Source organism: Drosophila melanogaster, chromosome 3R (assembly GCF_000001215.4).
Source record: "Drosophila melanogaster chromosome 3R".
Lineage (NCBI taxonomy): Eukaryota > Metazoa > Arthropoda > Insecta > Diptera > Drosophilidae > Drosophila > Drosophila melanogaster.
This window is the reverse complement of record NT_033777.3, coordinates 16,718,676-16,737,950: the sequence shown is the minus strand read 5'-3', so window position 1 is coordinate 16,737,950 and position 19,275 is coordinate 16,718,676. Positions and strand designations below refer to the sequence as shown.

Below are 19,275 nucleotides of genomic sequence, written 5' to 3'. Positions count from 1 at the left end.
TTGTATTGTTTTATTAATAAAAAACCTATTGTATTTTATAAAAACGTCATCAAAATATTGATATAAGAAAACGTACTAAGGTTCCGAAATCTGATAAGTGGTACTAATCAGTAGCAACATAAGATTCCTTAATAACAAATGCATCAAATTCTGCCATTTGTTGGCCCATTAACTTGTCGACACCACGTGGTTCGCGATCATTTGGCTTCGGTCTCATCAAAGACCAAGAATCCGACAGCGAAGCGTATTGACTTTGAAAATTCTGAACGATTGGGGTGATAAATTTGGAGGGCGTTGAGATAGGCCCCTTCAAATTACCACCCAAATTCACACAGAAAAAAGTAAGAAACAGTTAAGTTATTCAATTAAAACGGATTATTAGTTTTAGGAAACTCCAAGCACTTGTTAAAATCGAATTTGTTCAATAACTGCATGATGTAGCAAGAACTAATGTATTTTTAAATATTATTTCCTTATAGCTATGGCCATTTTTAAGTATTTTTCCCCAGTGCACCATCTAACAGGTGCCGAGCCGCATCGAACAGAAGAATGCCGAAAGACACAGCCGAAATCCTTATAGACAATACGTAAACAAGTCGGAGAGTGCAGGCAGTATTTTGTTGAACATTTCTGTGTAAATAAACCTCGGGGCCACGAAAACTTTGATCTCGAATGGAGGAGGGCAACTAGTATACTCTGGTACTGGCCGTTTGATGTTTCTGGACTGGCGTCAGCGCCGGCGCTTCCAGCTGCCAAATTGCTGCTTTATTAGCTGCGTAAGTGGCTCCCCCCTGATTTTCCTGCTTTCCACCTGGAGCAAATGTATCTGTTTTGGACTATGATTAGATTGGGTGCACCCATCGCACGCATACGGATGGCATCGCTCGATTTGAGCGATTGTGGCCAATAAAACAGCGGGTGAGAAGGCAAACGAGCTGCCAAGGTGGCAATTAAACGGCTTGTCTAATTGCCCTGCACCAGTTCTCAACAGCGAATGGTGAACGGAGATGGAGGCCATCAATCAAGGCGTTGGTGTGAAGGAGGAGTCAGGTTTTGGCCACGGATTCGGCCGCCTCGGGGCTAATTGGCCACATTTAGCATTGTCCATATCCACTGGGCAACTGGTCAACCTCAGGCTACTTGGACAGGTGTGAGCTTTGCATTTAATCCCCCTTTTCGCGAAACGGAAGCTCTCGTAAATTGCTGCAACAAGCTACCGATGACAGTGAAGCGGGGGCGCTGGTGGTGGCCATATGAAAATGAGATCGCTTTGTATGCAAATGCCTGGGAATCGAATTGCGAATCGGGAATCGTACAATCTCATTGCGACTTTATGCCAAGACAATCGATGCCTCCCTTTTCGGGCTGCGTGGGCGTGGTGGTGGGGGCTTCCATTGTTAAAACGTGTTTACACATCCAGAAGAAAGAAATAAATAAATGCTGCTGCTATTGAGAGATGTTACTAGTTTCTAAGTAAAAAGTTCTTTTTATCTTAATCGTAATTTTGAAATTAATAGGATTGGTGAAAACTCTACAACAAAAACGTTTCCATTTTCTGGAAGAATTAGATTTCTCAGAACTAAAATACATCAATTCATAATCGAGCAGTAACTCGAGCAGCAAACTCGAGAATGCAGAACGGAGGAAAAAACAATCATCGATGTCGAACAAAAACAAAACTGCGGGTTCCAACTTTCTGCAGGAGGAGGAGCTCCTGCAGGAGGTAACGAGAGCAACGAGAGGAGCAGAAGCCACAGAGGGGAACTGGCGCTGCCCCATTGCATACCCCACCATAACGTAGCAAGTTTGAATATACTCGTACCCGTAAGATTCCCGAGTATATTAGGTAGCAAAATTTTTACGAGCTCATTATGGCTCATTTCGGCGATTGTTGTGATCCTTTTATGCGCCTTCGAATGGCTTCAAATGGTTATGAGGCTATTTCTCTGTCATCCCCGCGAGTCCTTCGCACTCGTGTCCTTCCCCTGGGTCCCAAATGCGGGATAGCGAGTTTCTGGGTCCTGGATTCCCGACTCACGATATTTAGTTTGCAGTTGCGACTGCGATTTTTACTTTACTTTTGCTTTGCTCTGGGTCTTCTCGCCTTTTGGCTTCGCTTTTCCTTGGGCTTTTGGTCGCATATTTAGAAAATGTCGCCGCGTCTCCGAATGTGATTCAAGTGTTTGTCAGTGTGTGTGTGTGTGTGTGTATGTGGTGGTGCGTATCTGTGTTTTGTGCAAGTTTTTGTATCTTTCGCTTGTTGTTGATTTTTAAGACTTGGCACCGAAAATTTGGTCGGCGGAAAATGGCGCGAGCAGGGGTTGGAAAAGTAGAAAAGTAAATTTCTTCTTATAATAAGTTTATTTTGCAAACACTTGTGGCAAGCAACTTTGTTTGGTCGCCGTCGGTTTCTGGCTTAATCTACGAGCCGTTTGTGCGAATGTGGAAACTTTGACAAATATTTGCGAAACTTTCGCGAATGGCGCGGCGTTCTCGGTCTGCAAGACCCCGATCTATTTGCATTATGCATATGAATTTATTAGCATCAATTCCCACCATATTTACATTGACATTAATATCCCATTGAAAGTATTGGCGAACGGATTGAACATTTGGATTCGAATGCGAATTTGAATTTGAATAGGAAAAGGAAAACCGCAGCACACAAATTTTCCGGATCCCTGGCTTCTATTACCGTACAATGCCGAGTTGGGGTTGACTTATTATCAATAAACTAATGCTAAACACGAGACTTTTAATAAATAAAAAATAATGTCTTCATTAATATATTATAATTCGTTTTTAAAGGCCTAATAAAGCCTTTAAGTGATAAGTATCTTTTTATGCCATACCACATTGAATTAAGCTTATAGTTTTTGAGGTAAAGGTAAAAACGATTAATTTACTAATATTTTTCTAAATTGTGAAACAATTTATACGATATTTACTTCCATAGAAATTAAATTAATAATTACAATATTCCGACTATTCTAATAAATATATTTTTTAAAACAAAAACTTTTTTGCACTTCGTTGTGTGCAAATTATTCCCCAAAATATTGAACAATTAAATAATGACCAGCTTAAACTGAATAGAATTAGATACAAATAATTTGCGTAAGCCATATTCTAGCACAAAGATTGGGAACTGAAACTGTAGTCATAAGTGCGCTAAAACCGAGCAAATACGGGATGCGCATCGTTTGGCGTGCAACTGGCAACTGGCGGGCAGCCCGTCGAGCGTTTTTCGCCACTCAGTTGAAGGAAAATCAGCCCTCCTCCATGATGAATTTCCCGCGGCGAGCGCATTTTCCTTCCTCGCGAATGAATGAACGAGAGGCGCCCACCCCGATAAACTTAAACTGAACGAACACTCAAGAGAGAGCGCAAGAGCGCTCAAAAACAATCTGGTTTTGAGCGTTTCGCTGGCTCTCTGTTTCTGTTTTCCACTCGTTTTTAGGCCGAGTCGAGTGAGTTGAGTCGGCAGAGCAAAGTCAAAACACTGGCAACTGCGATTTGGTGCCACATTCGTTCGATGGCAACGGATTGGATAACAGGCGCGCGCTTTGTTTTATTATCCACATTATCAGCGGCATTATTGTTATTATTGGCCCTCAGCGCTTTACCGCTCGCCCACGCGTCCGCCCGTGAATGCCGCGCGGAAAAGTCGCTTTCCACTAGATTGGCGTCCAGATTCGAGGAAATCCGTCAGCAGACGCATTCGCGCCCGTTCGGTCAGCACTATGGCTAATAATCGTTCAAATCGTTAAAACCATAAAAATAATAATAATAATTGCAATAACAATAAACATAGTAATAATCGTAACGCTTACGAGCCTTTGATAGTGCCAAGGCAAGCGCAATCCAAGTATTCAAATTCGAATTCAATTAACAGCAAAGTGCAATTGGCTAAAAACCGAAACCAAAACGCAACAAAGTATACGAAACACTTGTGAAACCGTACAAACAATTGTGGAAAAAAATTTAAAGATTATTAAGATTGAAGTCTCAATAAACATTAGTGCTTAAATAAATTTAAAACGACCCGCGTGGAGAGTGCAATAAAAAGAATAACTTTTGAAATAAATATTTACCAAACAGAAAAATATTTTATAAATATTTAAATAAGTGAAAAACAAATTGGTTACTCTGAAACAAAGAAAATTCAAATTGGTGCTAAAACAAAGGAGAAAAAATTTCAAGAATATTTTACAAATAATAAGACATATTTAACTATATAAAACCAAACTTAATCAACAAAGACTTGGAGTGAAAATATAAAATAAATTTTAAAAAGAGTTTAACAAAATTTGTTTAAATCCAAAGGAGGCAAAGGAACAGCACAGAAAGCGAGGAAACACTCAAATAAAATCCGCCAAAAATCGCAGATCCCTGGAAACCAATTCGTGTGAAATCGGTCAAGCCCCCAACGACTTTTAGCCCGTCTCAGACGGAGCACCGCCAAGATTCTTACCGCCAGCAGCGCAATGAACTCGTACTTTGAACAGGCCTCCGGCTTTTATGGCCATCCGCACCAGGCCACCGGAATGGCAATGGGCAGCGGTGGCCACCACGACCAGACGGCCAGTGCAGCGGCGGCCGCGTACAGAGGATTCCCTCTCTCGCTGGGCATGAGTCCCTATGCCAACCACCATCTGCAGCGCACCACCCAGGACTCGCCCTACGATGCCAGCATCACGGCCGCCTGCAACAAGATATACGGCGATGGAGCCGGAGCCTACAAACAGGACTGCCTGAACATCAAGGCGGATGCGGTGAATGGCTACAAAGACATTTGGAACACGGGCGGCTCGAATGGCGGCGGGGGTGGCGGCGGAGGCGGTGGTGGCGGCGGAGCGGGCGGAACAGGTGGAGCCGGCAATGCCAATGGCGGTAATGCGGCCAATGCAAACGGACAGAACAATCCGGCGGGCGGTATGCCCGTTAGACCCTCCGCCTGCACCCCAGATTCCCGAGTGGGCGGCTATTTGGACACGTCGGGCGGCAGTCCCGTTAGCCATCGCGGCGGCAGTGCCGGCGGTAATGTGAGTGTCAGCGGCGGCAACGGCAACGCCGGAGGCGTACAGAGCGGCGTGGGCGTGGCCGGAGCGGGCACTGCCTGGAATGCCAATTGCACCATCTCGGGCGCCGCTGCCCAAACGGCGGCCGCCAGCAGTTTACACCAGGCCAGCAATCACACATTCTACCCCTGGATGGCTATCGCAGGTGAGTGTCCTGAAGATCCGACCAAAAGTGAGTGTCCACTGCAGCACAAGTCCACTGAAAGTCCCCCGAAATCCCATCCCTTCTGTCCTCATCCCTGCAGTGCCAAAGCTTTGTTGTTTTCCCAGTTGTTATCAAGCTCAACAGATTGCAGCTATGGCAACAAAAGTCATCCTGTGATTAATTGCCGTCTCTGCTCCAATTAACAGACAAGTCAACATGTAAGGCAATATAATGAAGAGCTCGAATCGATCATGGGAAAAACAGATAACAACTTGTAATGTAAGACATATGAAAGCAGGCAGAACAGACCTTTTTATGGCAGGTTCTTAGGGAAAAGACACAACACCTTATTGGCAATCAAAAACTTTAAGCGATTTAAAAAAAACAAAAACTAAGAATGTATTATGGTTATAGGAAGCCAAAAAACAGTCCTAGTTAATATTGTGTATATTCAAATTGGCTGAAAAGTTTAGAAAAAAAGATGTGATAATACTTGGTAAAAAAATTAAAAATTTTAATAAAAAATAGTAAAATTATATTCTTCAGAGGAAAAAAATTAGGACAAGTATTTTAGATTTATTAAGTGTTAAAAAGGCAAAAACCCCCTTGGCTAACTCAAAATTATTTTCCAATAATTCTATTTAAAGGCACCCATTTGCGTGGCCATAGTTTATTCGCTGGCCGCCAATTTCAGCGATTTAATCACTCTAAGCGAGATTTTATGGCTGTGATCTCGCTTAGAGTGATTAAATCGAGTGAAGAGCCATGAGTAGCTAAAATAAAAAAATAAAAAAAACCAGCTCAGACCCTTCGATTTCACCTGCTCCGCTCCGCGACACCTTGCAGCGCTACGTCTGCCTCATAATTTTCAACACTTTGTTTACTAATTTTTGTCACCTTTGCTTTTAATGATGCTCGGCGGTAATTGTTGCAGCGCTGGCAGCCCAAGTGAGCTGCAATTTGTGCAACAAGAGAGCGGCAACGAGCAGCGTGAGTTATGGCATGCGGCTTAAAAAGAGCTGCAAAATAGCAACGGAGAAGTCAAGAAATAGCAAAAGGCAGCAAAGGCAGCCACAGGAGTCGGCGAGAAAGGGCAAGAATCCTTTCAGGACACACACTGCGCGCAGAAGTCGCGCTTATTACGGTTAACTACGCCATTATGTAATTACGTTCAGCCCCTCACCGCTCGACTTTTCCACGGGTTTCAGTCACCAGCCGAGCGAGGCGAACGGCTTGCGTCTGGGCCGAGATTGCCGTTTGGGCCAAGAACAAAGCCAAGAGTAGGTCAGCCGAAGGAGGTCTAGGTGCTCGAAGATCGAACGTAAACTGCACTCAAGCTGGCACTAAAGAAATAGGGAAAATAGAGGGCTTACAAGTTATTATTTTCAAATTAAATAAATTGTTAACTTACAAATTATTACTTTTTTTTTAATTGTTCGAAAGACTCAAAAAATTATTTGTATTATCCGCTAATATTTTTTGTCTGTGTATAAAAGGGAGCTTGCAAAATACCCTTCAAAAATCAATCAAATTTCACTTATAGCCAACGCGAAGAGCTGGTTAAAAAACAATTAAAGTTGAACTAAATTCGAGAGCCTTGCGACAGGTTTTCCATCGGATCGATCCGTTCTGCAAGATGATCAGGGTAATGAAATTTATGCGCCGAGCCTGACCAGTCTGAAGTGTCGGTGATGAATTGGCCAGGCCAAGACCAAAGAAACACCATTGCCGAAAACCCTTCATACAGGGTGTCTTGTATAACACTTCCAGTGTGTCAGACAATCTCTGCGAGATATAACATCTTTAGTGGAACATTCCCTCTAAGAAATTCAAATGCATTCTTACCTGAAGATGATCGGACACGTTTACCTGAACATTTCATCTTAAATTTTTTTTCTTATAAGAAAACGAGACGATCTGGCAGTTACGATATTCAGACTGAATGAATTTTTCGAACTTGAGACCTGGAATTCAAAATATATAAATATATATGTATATGGCCTTATCTCTAATCCGCTAGATCCGCATTATTGCCATTTGTCACTGTTATCGCCGATTTGATTTACTCCAAAACATATAATGCGAATATAATTTAATTTTAAGCGACTTGCTCTGAGCGAACTGATTAAATCTGATGATCGCAACGGAAAATCAAGTCATAAATAAATCGGCGCACACTTCCAGCGATCATCGATCATTTGCCGCTGATCCGAGGCCCCAAATGCAAACCAAATTCAATTTTATCGTATCTAAACATGGCTTCACATTTGAAAAACCCACATCAGAGTTTTCTGGCCTTTGGAGTCGCAGTTGGCGTTGCTATGTTGTTCTTGGGCCGCTGTTTTGTTGTATGTGCGAACACGGCGAGCGGCGGGCGGAGGGCATTAAATCATTGTCCTGAAGGCTTTTAAGTCATTATCGATAAATTTCAACATAAATTCGTAAATTTGCTTTATTTGCCCGGGCCGGTGTGTGAGGTTCACGTCGGCGAAGTGGTTTATGGCCGAGTTCTGCGGCTGTCCGAAATTTGTCGGTCGCCTAATTTCGAACGTGGCACAGGAAGAAAATTATAGGGAAAAATTACAGGGAAAATCATTTCAGCTGTATTTAACAAATTCAACAAATATATTTAATTTATTAAAAAACATGTGCAATGTGTGATTTTGGCGAAGCAAAGCCAAATATTTTGAACTTACATATCACTTATGAACTTAAACATCATTCATAGTCTCTCTTTTGAATAGAAAAAATTAAATCCATACATTGTGTAATAAAGTCGCATGCTAATTTATTAATGTGATTTTATGAAGAATTCAATACTGATTCAAGTTTTTCCCAGTGTAAGCACAGTTCGAACTCATAAATAGATTTTGTTGCGGCTTGTTACTTTTTTTTGTCCCACAATGACCTTGAGAATAGCTGGGCGGATGGTCAATTGACACGTTTCGGTGCAATCATAATTCATATTTGCCGCAGTTACCGAGGAAAGAACTCTCACGCTGTGACGTAATTATCAGGATGCCTGGTATTCCAGCATATACACTTACACAACTACCTGCAATTGTATGGAACACGTAGGGCCGAGGAGGGCACGTCATATCCATGCAAGGTTAATGGGCTGTGGGCTGCAGGAGACACACCAAAATTGTGCAGTTCAAATGTCGGGCAACAGTTGCCGTTGCAACATGCAATTAATTGCCAGGGGAAGTGCGTCGATGATGCCGCTGATTATGTAAATGGCGAAGTGCAAGCGAACGCACACAGGAAAACCTTTCAACGCGCGCTTTTAATCATTTTTTTCGCGGAGCGCAGAATGCAAAATTCAGCAAGATCAGAAACAAATCAAAGCGCCTGTGAGCATCGCAATTTCTGTGGCGGATGCTAGGGATGCGAATGCCCCTTGCCAGTCGTCTCCCCTTCTGGAGCATCGATTTTGCTTTTTCGGGGATTGGTTTTCGGGTTCTGGGGCAGCTTCTTGCATTTTTTAATGTATTTTTAAATAAGGAATTTAATAAGCACCTTGGCGGTCCTCAGTCCTCAAGTCGTTGGACTCGCACTGCGACTGGCGGTCGAGGAGACCAAAGTTGCAAGACGTCGACGTCGCCAACGACGACAACACAAAGTGGCCCAGACACATGGCCCAACAACAACAGCAGCAACAACAACGGCAACAACGTGGAGCTGCAGGGCGAGGAGCAATTTTGGCTTTTCCCTCGTATTTTTCGAAGCCCTCGAAGTTGCAATGGGCAAATGCTAAGATTTTTAATTCAAAAAAATTGAAACCATAAGCACTTTAAAATTTAAATACATACAAAAACATTACAGGCTATAACAGTTAATCTACTAAAAAATTGACTACCGGAAATATATATATAAATAAGTATATATATTATAAAATAATATATGTTGTATTATAAAAAAGTCAATTAGTTGGAACGTCAGTGTGAATGCTGAAAAATATGAAATAAATTTTAACAACACAATTTACGGCGCTAAGTTGTTAAACTTATTACAATTCAAAGTATCAATTCAAAATCATTCGTTCTCCCACAAATGATCCCATTAAAAATGATTAGGTGCTGTATTTTTCAAATAATTTCGTGATCAATAACTATTATACATGTAGAACCGATTGCAGATAAGCAATAATTGTTAGAGTATAGTGTACAGTGAGTTTCTTCCGTATGGTGACATTGGCAGTTTTTCGTTATCGATCATCATCTTTGACATACAAATGCCATGTGAACAAGCCGTTATTATTCATATTTGTGGGCCCACTGTGCGGACGTCTTCCCGTGGCAGTTGCAAAATCATGTTTTAAGGTGTTTTTGATACCTAATAAAAACAACAACACGGCCCGGCCAAAAACACATGCAAAGGGGTGAAAGAGAGATGGATAGAGCGCAGCCATGCCAGAAGGGAAAGGGACAAGGGACGAGAATATGGTGATATGTGTACATACGGGGGAGTATGGGAACATGCATATAGCAGACGTTAGTTACCGAAGCAGAAGACCCCCTCCATTAACCCTTTGGTGGCTACGTCATAGCCATATCGCCACTTGGAAGACGCCAACATTGCTGCTCGACGCTCGCCGTGTTTATTATAAAACAACAAATCATTCATTATAACCACTTGTGTGTCTGTATGGGAAAGTGGCGTAAACATGAAAAGAAACAAATACACACACACACGCGCGTACACAAAACGCTCCATGTTGTTTCCGATAATATGCATATTTGCGTATTATTTTGATTTTAATAATGATTTATTTATTATTAATAATTCATTGGTGGTGGCCTCTTGCCGGGATTTCGGCCTGATTGCGATCTGATCCCCACAATCCAACGGCCCCAAGTTCTCCGAGTGCAAAAGCTGCCCACCAGTCTCCCAGTCGCCCAATCTCCATCTCGTTTGAATATCGCCTGTCTTCGGGTTGTGTAACAGAAGTTGGGCTACTACCAGCAAACAAACACGCCGCATCGTAGGAAACGCATATTATAATGAGCTTCAATTAAGATAGAAATCTCCAAGACTAAAAAGACAAAGATTAATAGGTTCACAATTGTCCAGTCGAGCGGCTTCAGGTGGCTCGGCCAATAGAACTGGAGAGAAAAAATTTAACTTTATAAATTAAAGACCAAAACTTACTTTCCTAAGAAGACACATTACTTATGCCCTTAAAATAAGAAACAAATATTGAAACAAACTATATTTTCCAGTGTAGGCACAAAGCCACATGTTCACAAGCTTGACGATCATTAAGCATAAATACTTCTTTCGTCTGTTCATGCTATATGTAAGAATATTTTATATGAATAAAGAAGTTAATCAGAGACAAACAACGTTTTAATAAGGAAACTCCCATGTTTTCCAAACTAGATTCCCCTACCCACTCTGTAGCAAAAAATTAGGGCATCTCGGATTCGTTGATACCTTTTCTCAAGAGCCTGTTTGGCCAGCTCTTCATGATTTACGAGATATGCCTTGGCCAAAAATGTGGGTAACTGTTATGGCAGCTTGGAATATATTTTTTCGTTGTTGGGTCATCGATTGGTTCGAAGCATTCTCCAAACATTTGCTTTTACACTATAATTTATAGATTTTTATTTTGATTTATCTGAACTAGAACTTTGGTCAGAACTTTCGGCTCCTCCTGCTGAGTCCTTCGCCTCCTCTTTTTGGAACCACATTAATGTCAATTTAATGTTTCCTTAATGACTTCTTCTGGCTGCAACTTCTCGAACTTGTTGTTGCCGGCCAGTTGTTATCAGTTTGCTGGTCAAACTGGGAAAGTGTTTATGCTAAATAGCTAACGAGTTTTCCACTCGAAAGTGAATAGCTCGGATGTTCAAGTTGCATTCTGTTGGATTTGATGGTCTGCTCAAAGTTCTCCATGCCACATGCTCTTGGCGTCTATTTATTTGGGTCGGCAATTAAGATTTATATCAGCCCATTTGATGGGCAATAAAAGGCCAAAGACGCCGCAAGCTGCAGCCGGAAAATGAGAGCATTTTCCCGGAGATCTCTCTCTCTCTCTCTCTCTCTCTATTGCTCATTTATGCAACTGGCGGCTAATCCGCCACAAAAACGAATCGTGCGCCGCCTTAAAGAGTCATAAAAATCAGTTTCTCCCATTGAAAAGGTGTGAAAATTTGCTGGTGGGGAGGGGTCATGAGCTCAGTTTTTAGGGGGCAAGACCGCAAACTAAATGTTTAATTTTTACAAGTCGCGTCGCATGTAAACAGCACTCAGCATCCCCCCTTTTGCCAGCCATTTGTTTGAATTTGTCTAAAGTGGCGGCTGGACGTTTTCCTCTTTTTTTCCTTCATAATTCCCATTTTCATTTACAGAAAGAATGAAAAAAAAAGACAGAGCGGAAAGCGAGGCGTTTGTCAAATTTAATACCCTTTACCCCCCCTCATAGTTTTTGGCCGTTTTCTTGTTCTTTTTTTTTAATTTAATATTTTCTTTGTTGTTTCTTTGCGTCTGGATGGCCACATAGTAGCAGTATCTGTGTGCGGCACTCGGCTGTCTCTGTGTCTGTTAGCTGGAAATTACGTTTACTCAGGCGCCAGGCGCGCATATTTAAATACACACGTGTTTTATCGCTGCCATTAAATCATATTTTTATACTTTTACCTTTTACCTCCACGGCAAGCTGCCGACGCCCCCTCACCGACCCATTTCGAGGCGTTGGCATTTCGGATTGTTTACATTTTGCACTTTCATGGCATAAACAAAGCTGAGGCGACGCTAAATATCGTGAAAAAGGCGAGACATCCAGCAAACTGCGATAGAAACAGGCGATAATGCCGCGATTGATAGCCCTAGTTCAAACTTTGAAAGACTCTCGTAGTGCCAGACGAGATATCATGAGCTATGAAGTGCACTTTGAGTGGCTTTGAAACAACACCCTTCTTGAAATGAATTATCTGCTTCGCCAAACTGATTATTAAATGGGTTATTCGAAGGAATGTAGTTATAGTTTACACCTGGGAGAATGACTTATTAATTGTTTTTTAATTTATATTTACATACAAATAATTAAAATCGATCTATTAACTTTAATTGAATATTGTTATCTAATATAGCAATGTTTAATGTAGATCCAAATAATCTGCGTGCCTCTAATTGATTCCAATTATCAGTTATCTTTTTGTACCTTTATATATATATATTTCTCTAGTCAGTTGCCAATATTCCATCGACAACAACAAAGCTTTGGTTGGCAAATCTTAACCGGCTCCGCAACACGTGCGGCTGGTTAACCCTACGATCCCCTACCACCAGATCCCCACGTACCCCCATATGGTCCAAACACCATCCATCTGCATCTCAAGATCTCTTGAGAGCAAACAATTTTGATTTCACATTTTTTAAACGTTTTCTTCTCTCCGCTTTGCTTGCATTTTCAGGTAAGATAAGATCTGATTTAACACAATACGGCGGCATATCAACAGACATGGGTAAGAAAATTTCCACTTTTATTTCGTTACATTATTCGCTCTTAAGTTTTCCGAAAAATAGTGTATAGAGTGTAGAGCAGGTCCACTAACAAACCGTAGAGAACTAATCCCATTATGGTGTTGGTGGCTAAAATATTGTAGTATTCGTCTTTAAGGTGTGCTAAATTCATGAATCAATGGGGCGGGTCTGTGGGTGGACCGGGAAAACCTGGGGGCCGCGTGTGGAAATGATTGATTCACTGTCCCATGATTACGCTCCAGTCGAGGGAACTCGCCATGTTCGAGCTGCTTGCTCCGCTGGCAATTAATATTAAACATGGCAATTCAATTGGCCAACAAACGCGACCAACACGCACGGCGGATGGGCAGGGGGAGAAAAAATCCAGATCTTGGCCCGGTTGGACGCCTTGTTCGAGCGGCTCCCTTTTCCCTATCGTACCTCGTGCTATCGGCTCTCGTTCCCGCCGACGATCAAGTAGCCGAATTGCGTGTTTTTCCTGCATACCCTGCACTTTGAGTGTTAATTTCGTTAATTAACAGCTTTCCAGATAAAATATGAATTTGAATAATATTTTTTTGGTTTCATTATTCATTGTCTGAGTTTGCTGGAGCATTCAAATGAATTAATGAATTTTTATTAATTTAATTATAATATAAAAATGCAGCAAATATTCCGACCTTCTTCATTAATAGAATGTAATTCTATAAAGCTGATCGACTGCAGTTTACAGCTGTATTAATTGTTCTTAAAATAATGCATACAGCGATTAAAGATAACGCAAGTTTATAATGGAATTTTCATACCTTTTTTCATATTTAATTTACTAGAATATTTGCATCCCATCCATTTAGTTCAGTGTATCACAAATTCGTCTATATCTGATCCTCTTAAGATATTCGCTGCCGAACGCGAACATCAAAGCCCCAGAGCCACTGAAGGCGTTTATTTCAGCCTGTTGTTTGGGACCTTTTGATGCGAGGTTATCAATCAGTCTTGTCTCGCGCAGCTACTTCTTAAAATCCAATTACACACGTGAACGAGGGAAAAGCCGGGGACTTGGGGATGGATGCCTCCCTCTGATCAGCGCGGGTCTTGAGTTTTTTTTGGTTTTTTTGCGGGCAGGCCACTCAAATTACATACATTGTTACCGGAGCATTGGGGCGAAAAATTGCGGGGCCATCAGTAAAGCTGAGCCACCCAGATTGCTGCTCAGTCAGCTACTTCGCTCCCACTTATTATTTATATTCAATTGATAATCTCGCGCAAATCGGTAGCTAAATGTTGGCACAGGCGCAACAAGTGGGCAGCTACTTGGGAATCTGCGATCAACTATCCCAGATTCAAGATCCACCAACTGTGCACGGAGAGAAAAGTGTGTCGTTCAACAAGATGTTCTGATCTGGTGAAATAGAAAATGATTAGCTTGCAAGAATACATAAACTTTAAATTTTCCACACTGATACATCATTATTTTGCATGACAAAAATGGGAATGCAATTTCTCAAGCAATTAATCATTAAACAATCGATCAGTTAAAGCCGAATTCGATTTCCACTTTTCACCGTGTGGCATCACTTTTGACTCTCACAGATAAGCACCGATAAGCCCCACAGCTTCTGGCTGTGGATTATGCCCAGCACTTAAGGGGCAACTTGTGGGGGAGGGGTCTTTGGATCGAAACAGGGGAACCACTCTCTTCCGGCTTCTCTGACATTGAAAGCCGCGATTTGGGTCCGTGGCCGCAAGAGATAATTAAATAGCGGCCTTAATAGAATTAAATGCCGTGTTTGCATTTCAAAATCCGCAACGTGCCAAAATGCAATGGCCAACGGGCTGACACCCCCAACTCTAAAATGCATGTGCGTCCACCTGGCTGGCCGGGAAAAAATGTCAATTTGGACAAGTTTTGATAATTGCTGGTCCCCCTAGTTACTCTATATGTTTGTGTGTGTATTGCTACTGTGCGGCGCGTTGCAGGTTGCATGTGGCCATGTGGCCATGTTGCATGTAGCATGTTGCAGTTAATAATTATTGAAATGTGCGGCCTGCCAGGAGTCGTGGCATGCTCCTTGTGCTTCCTGCGCGGCTTCCTCCATCTGAATGTCCGTATAGCTGTCCGTTTGTCCGTTTATCCGTCAGTGGCTGCATGCTTCGTTACCTTTTAGCCTGACCAAAAGGCTAACAATGCTTGCATTTTCCCACCTTTTTCACATAACTTTTTTTCGCCTCCCCGGCTTTGTTTTGTTTTCAGCGTGGTTGTTTTTGTTTTGTTTTTTTTTTTTGGTCTGTTTTTCGCCTTGTGTGTTTGCTGGTGGCAGGGTAAACAAGTCGGCCACTTGGCCAACTCGTTACTTCCCGCTAAAAACCCTCCCCTCACATGTCGATTGGCGATGTCGAAGTTGTTACCACTTTGGACGCGCGGTTCGGCCTCCGTCGGCCGGCACCCCTGTAATAAATTCATATTCAAATTGTTAATTGAATATTATTTGTTAAATTTGCAAGCATTAAATGTAAATGTCAGCGGCGGATGTCCGACGCAGTGGGCGTGGCACATGAGGGCAAACGAGAGCTCCTTATTTTTTATTCGATTGTATAATATTGGAATCGCCAGAGCCGGTGTTCGATTTAATTGAATTTATGTGGGATTTTTTCAAGTTGCAGGATGAACGCAGAAAAAGATCGAATTTGTTTATTATATTTTTTATAAGGTTGTGGTAGCTAGACATTCAAGCAAGGATTCCTGATCATCCTACATAGTTAACAAATCTTCAGTCAAACCTTTAAAATAGATCGAATCCATAAAAAACCAAACTCGGTCACTGTACCAACGACCTCAAAAATCGCCTGCAAACATGCGGAAACACCGCCCCCAAAAATCAACAAAAAACCCTCCCAGGAGAGTTTTAAAATTCGCGAGCGAATGACAAAAAATGGCCAACAAAAAATTGTGCCAAATGCGACTGTGAGTATTTTGAATACTCAGGCTCTTGTTCGCTGGTCGTTGTCCTTGTCGTTGTGGCTCTGCAATTTCCATAATTCATATTCATAGACATTACACAATAACAGCCAGTAGAGAAAGGAGAAATGGAGAACGAGAAAGAGTAGTAGACCCAGTCCAGACAAACAAACGACAGCACCTGCAATACGGACAAATGTCCGTCCTGGCACACCCAACAAAAAAAAAAAATAGACAATAAAAGAATGTGCAGAGTGCGAAAATGCCACATATGCTGGAAACGAAAAAGAAAGTTCAAAAATCGTCGCACCACGCTTATGCATAAATTATTCCCGAAGCAAAACTCAAAGAAGAATTCTACCATTAATTTGATGGGCTTCAAATCACTGGCAAATTAGCCCAACACACAGCACTCATGTTATCCGAGAGATACTCCGCTCACACATCCGCATTCGCAACGTGCTGGCAATTTGATTTTACACACATCGAAATTATTAACTGGGGAGCACTTTGTGTGTGGCAAGTGTAAGTGTTGTACTCTTTCCAACGGAGCAGAAACAGTTCATAAAATGGCAACAGGGCACTTTCGTTTTTACCGTTGGCATTTGCAGCATCTGCAGGACGGCCAGGACGAAAGGGGGGGGGGGTGGCCCTGGCAAGGACATCGTGGCGTGTGTCGCCAACGAGCAAAGAGCCAATGGACATCTGGCGTGGCCTGGTCAGCACCGGACTGAGGCAGGTTTCAATTAATGAATTAGTAATTTTGGCCTCATTGCCGTAATGAACACTTTGGGGAGATCTGAATGAACTGGCAAAGTATGTGCTAATTATTGGTACTGAAGCTCAGAAAATAAGATAATATTTTATATTATTAGAAATATAGAATGTTGTTTATCACAATGATAAAATTCGAATAGAGCAAATTTCTTTTCTTCAAAATCTTTCAAAACACCGTGTATTTAATATTGAGTCAATAAGCACTACTCATACAAAGCAAAACACTTTAAGCTCCTTTTAGCAGCCGTGATTACAGGCCACAGCTAATAGCATTTACACTGGCGTAATTTACCATATCATTGTGTCATTAAAACGTCCATTTGAATCTTTGATCCAAAGTGAACACACGTTGGAATTGCAGTTTGTTTGCTTAGCTACACTTAATGAACGGTTGGAACTCGAAAAACAGATACATCGTAGATGGAATCACCTCTTTGGGGAGTAGTGACCATATTTGCTCGCGATGAGCCACTGGCTTCAAATATCCTGGAACCCGTCTTATCGCGGAATTTACATCCGTATCTTTTCGGCTGCTCTCTTTCGATTCACTTTTATTGCCATTCTGTTTGCTCCGCTGTAGGTATGCAATTAGTCAATTAATTTGAAAATTTATTAACCGCCAAAAACCAATTTGCTCCAGATCAGCAAAAACACACGAGAAACGATACGAACGGGGGGAATAGGAAAACAAAAGAACGCGCTGCTAAGATCGCGAAATGCCGGCGGTAAACTGGCCTCGATCTTGGTCAAGATCACGGCTGCGAAAGCTGTAAGATCCGTTCAAGGCGTTGGTCAGCGTACAAATGAAGGGTCTATAGTTTGCAGGACTTTCAGCGAGTTAGGGATTTGAAATCGGAGACCCTAAAGGAGTTTGGTCCCCCCCTGTTCCCGTTTGAAATTTGTGGAAAAGTAGTGCAGATAATTTATGAGTTCGGCGGCAGCGGAAGTGCGTGTGTATCTGGGAGATACGAATCGGAATCGCAGCGACTACCGATGATTTTCTAGGTCAAAAAGCAGAGTCCGCGAAATAAATGACTTTTGTGCATGTCGCGGACTGCTTGCCGTCGGCTTGGCTTCAAGCCATAAATTTTGTGGTATTTGAAAAGCGTTTGTTGTCTTTCCCACTCACTCTGTTGGAGGTGCCCTCTCTTTCGGCTTATGATTAATAATGCTCGGTTGAGCTGAAAACCTGCTTTTGGCGGCCATCATGATCAGCTGATCGCGCAGACCCGAAAAAAGAGCAAACGTCATGACAATGTCCGCGACCGTTGGGCAAATGAAATGAACCTGGTGGTGATCGCTCATAGAAACAAGTGACTGATCGCCCATAGGAACAAGTGTGCTGGTGTGCGTGCGTGAACCCATTTTGGAAATGTCAGATGGCTGGAAATCTTCAGTGATCTTCACCTGATTCACAGAATAAGTTGCTTGCTCACTGCACAGGTATGCGATCGTTCTTTCTCTCGGCTTCTTATTCATCTGCTCTCTGTGCGCGTTCTCTCTATTTATCTGGCTCCTCTCTTTCGCTCACCTGGTGATCGATCATCATTTCGCTCAGCCGGTTTAGTGGTTGCTTTGGGAGTAAATTTATCTGCTCTCGGCGAAATGAATCTCAATCTCACCTTTATTCGAATTGGAACAATACAGGTAATCGTAGACCGTTTACGATATTCGCAGCTGTCAATGGGAGTCCGCAGAGGTGAGATAATTCTTCTGATTAGACCAAGGTTAGTGAGGCAAAGAAGATTGTTATACCAGTTAAGATTATCTGGAGTCGTTAGGAAATCTCAGATAAGAGACTTGGTTGGATTTACCTGTATGGGTGTTATATCTTATAGATGTTAGCTTTTGTAAGATATCCGAAGTTATAAAAAATTATGATGCCGCTTTAAAATTAAAATATTTTATTTTCAAACGTTGGTTAGGAAATTTGATAAAATATATTCAGCATATATATTTTCAAATTAACAGGAACAGTTTTAATTTGTTTTTACTGCTGTCTTGTTTTACTGGATATATACCAATCCCGCCCCACCCTTTTACCAATCCAAACCGAACTGACAACAAAATCACGTTCCCCCGATTTCATGAGAAATTTGTAGGGAGACAGACCCACCGCAGTAGGACCGAACCAGAATCGAGCGTTTCCCTGTAATCTCAATCGATGATCTATTAACGAGTGTCCATAAAAATTATGCAACTTTCCGCTGCAGCAACAAAATGGATGTGCACAACAACAGCAACGACAATTGAGCCAGAATGCCATTTCCTTTGTCAGCTGGGGCCATAAATCTTGAGCATATTAACATGGACGTGCGATGAAAGTGCCAGCCAAATATGTCATTGTCAGTTGGGTTTTTGGTCAGGAAGAAGGGGGAGTGGAACGGATTGGATTGGATGGGATGGTATCGGATAGGTTGGGATTGGATTCGAGTAGGAGACCAAGACGCCTCTGCGGCTGCCGGTGGCGAGTGTATTGACACCTGAGCAGCCCAAACATTCGAACTAGAGGATGGAAGAGAAAGTTAGGGTCTGTTAGGGCCTCAGATCAATAGAACAGGTAGTTTTCTGTTTTGTGAATACTTTCGGCAGTAAATCACCGATCCAAACTGAAACTGATAACTGGCCAAAAGTCGTATGCCAAGTATTTTGGGCCCTGTTTATCGCACTCGATGCATTTGGAATTGGTCAGAGTATTTTTAGGTATTTATGCGCAAGTTTGTTGTGTTGTGTCTGTGACACAAACACAAAACATGACCAAATTTTTGGGCGTGAGCTGGATTGAGGAGCGAGAGAGGGAGAGAGGGATAGATAGAGAGCAGCAGAGAGAGACGGCATACTGACAG

The 19,275-nt window shown here is 42.1% G+C and overlaps 1 protein-coding gene and 1 non-coding gene across 8 annotated transcripts in view; one reads left to right on the top strand and one right to left on the bottom strand.

The window, feature by feature from the left end:
• The first annotated feature begins 3,524 nt into the window (after window positions 1-3,524).
• Window positions 3,525-19,275, top strand: part of Ubx (Ultrabithorax) — a 77,804-nt gene continuing 62,053 nt past the window's right edge. For 2 of the 6 annotated variants that reach the window (NM_206497.3, NM_169730.3), the window contains exon 1: window positions 3,525-5,253. In NM_206497.3, coding sequence (NP_996219.1) covers window positions 4,488-5,253 — 766 coding nt within the window. In that variant the 5' untranslated portion in view covers window positions 3,525-4,487. Of the gene's footprint in view, window positions 5,254-12,644; window positions 12,696-19,275 lie in introns of all 6 variants that reach the window. The other 4 variants (NM_080500.4, NM_169728.3, NM_080504.4 and 1 more) reach the window with 3 other exon arrangements.
• On the bottom strand, window positions 7,992-17,824 carry asRNA:PS4 (antisense RNA:PS4). 2 transcript variants are annotated; one of them, NR_190036.1, is made up of 1 exon: window positions 7,992-17,824. The 2 variants fall into 2 exon arrangements; NR_190037.1 differs by having other exon boundaries at window positions 7,992-17,706.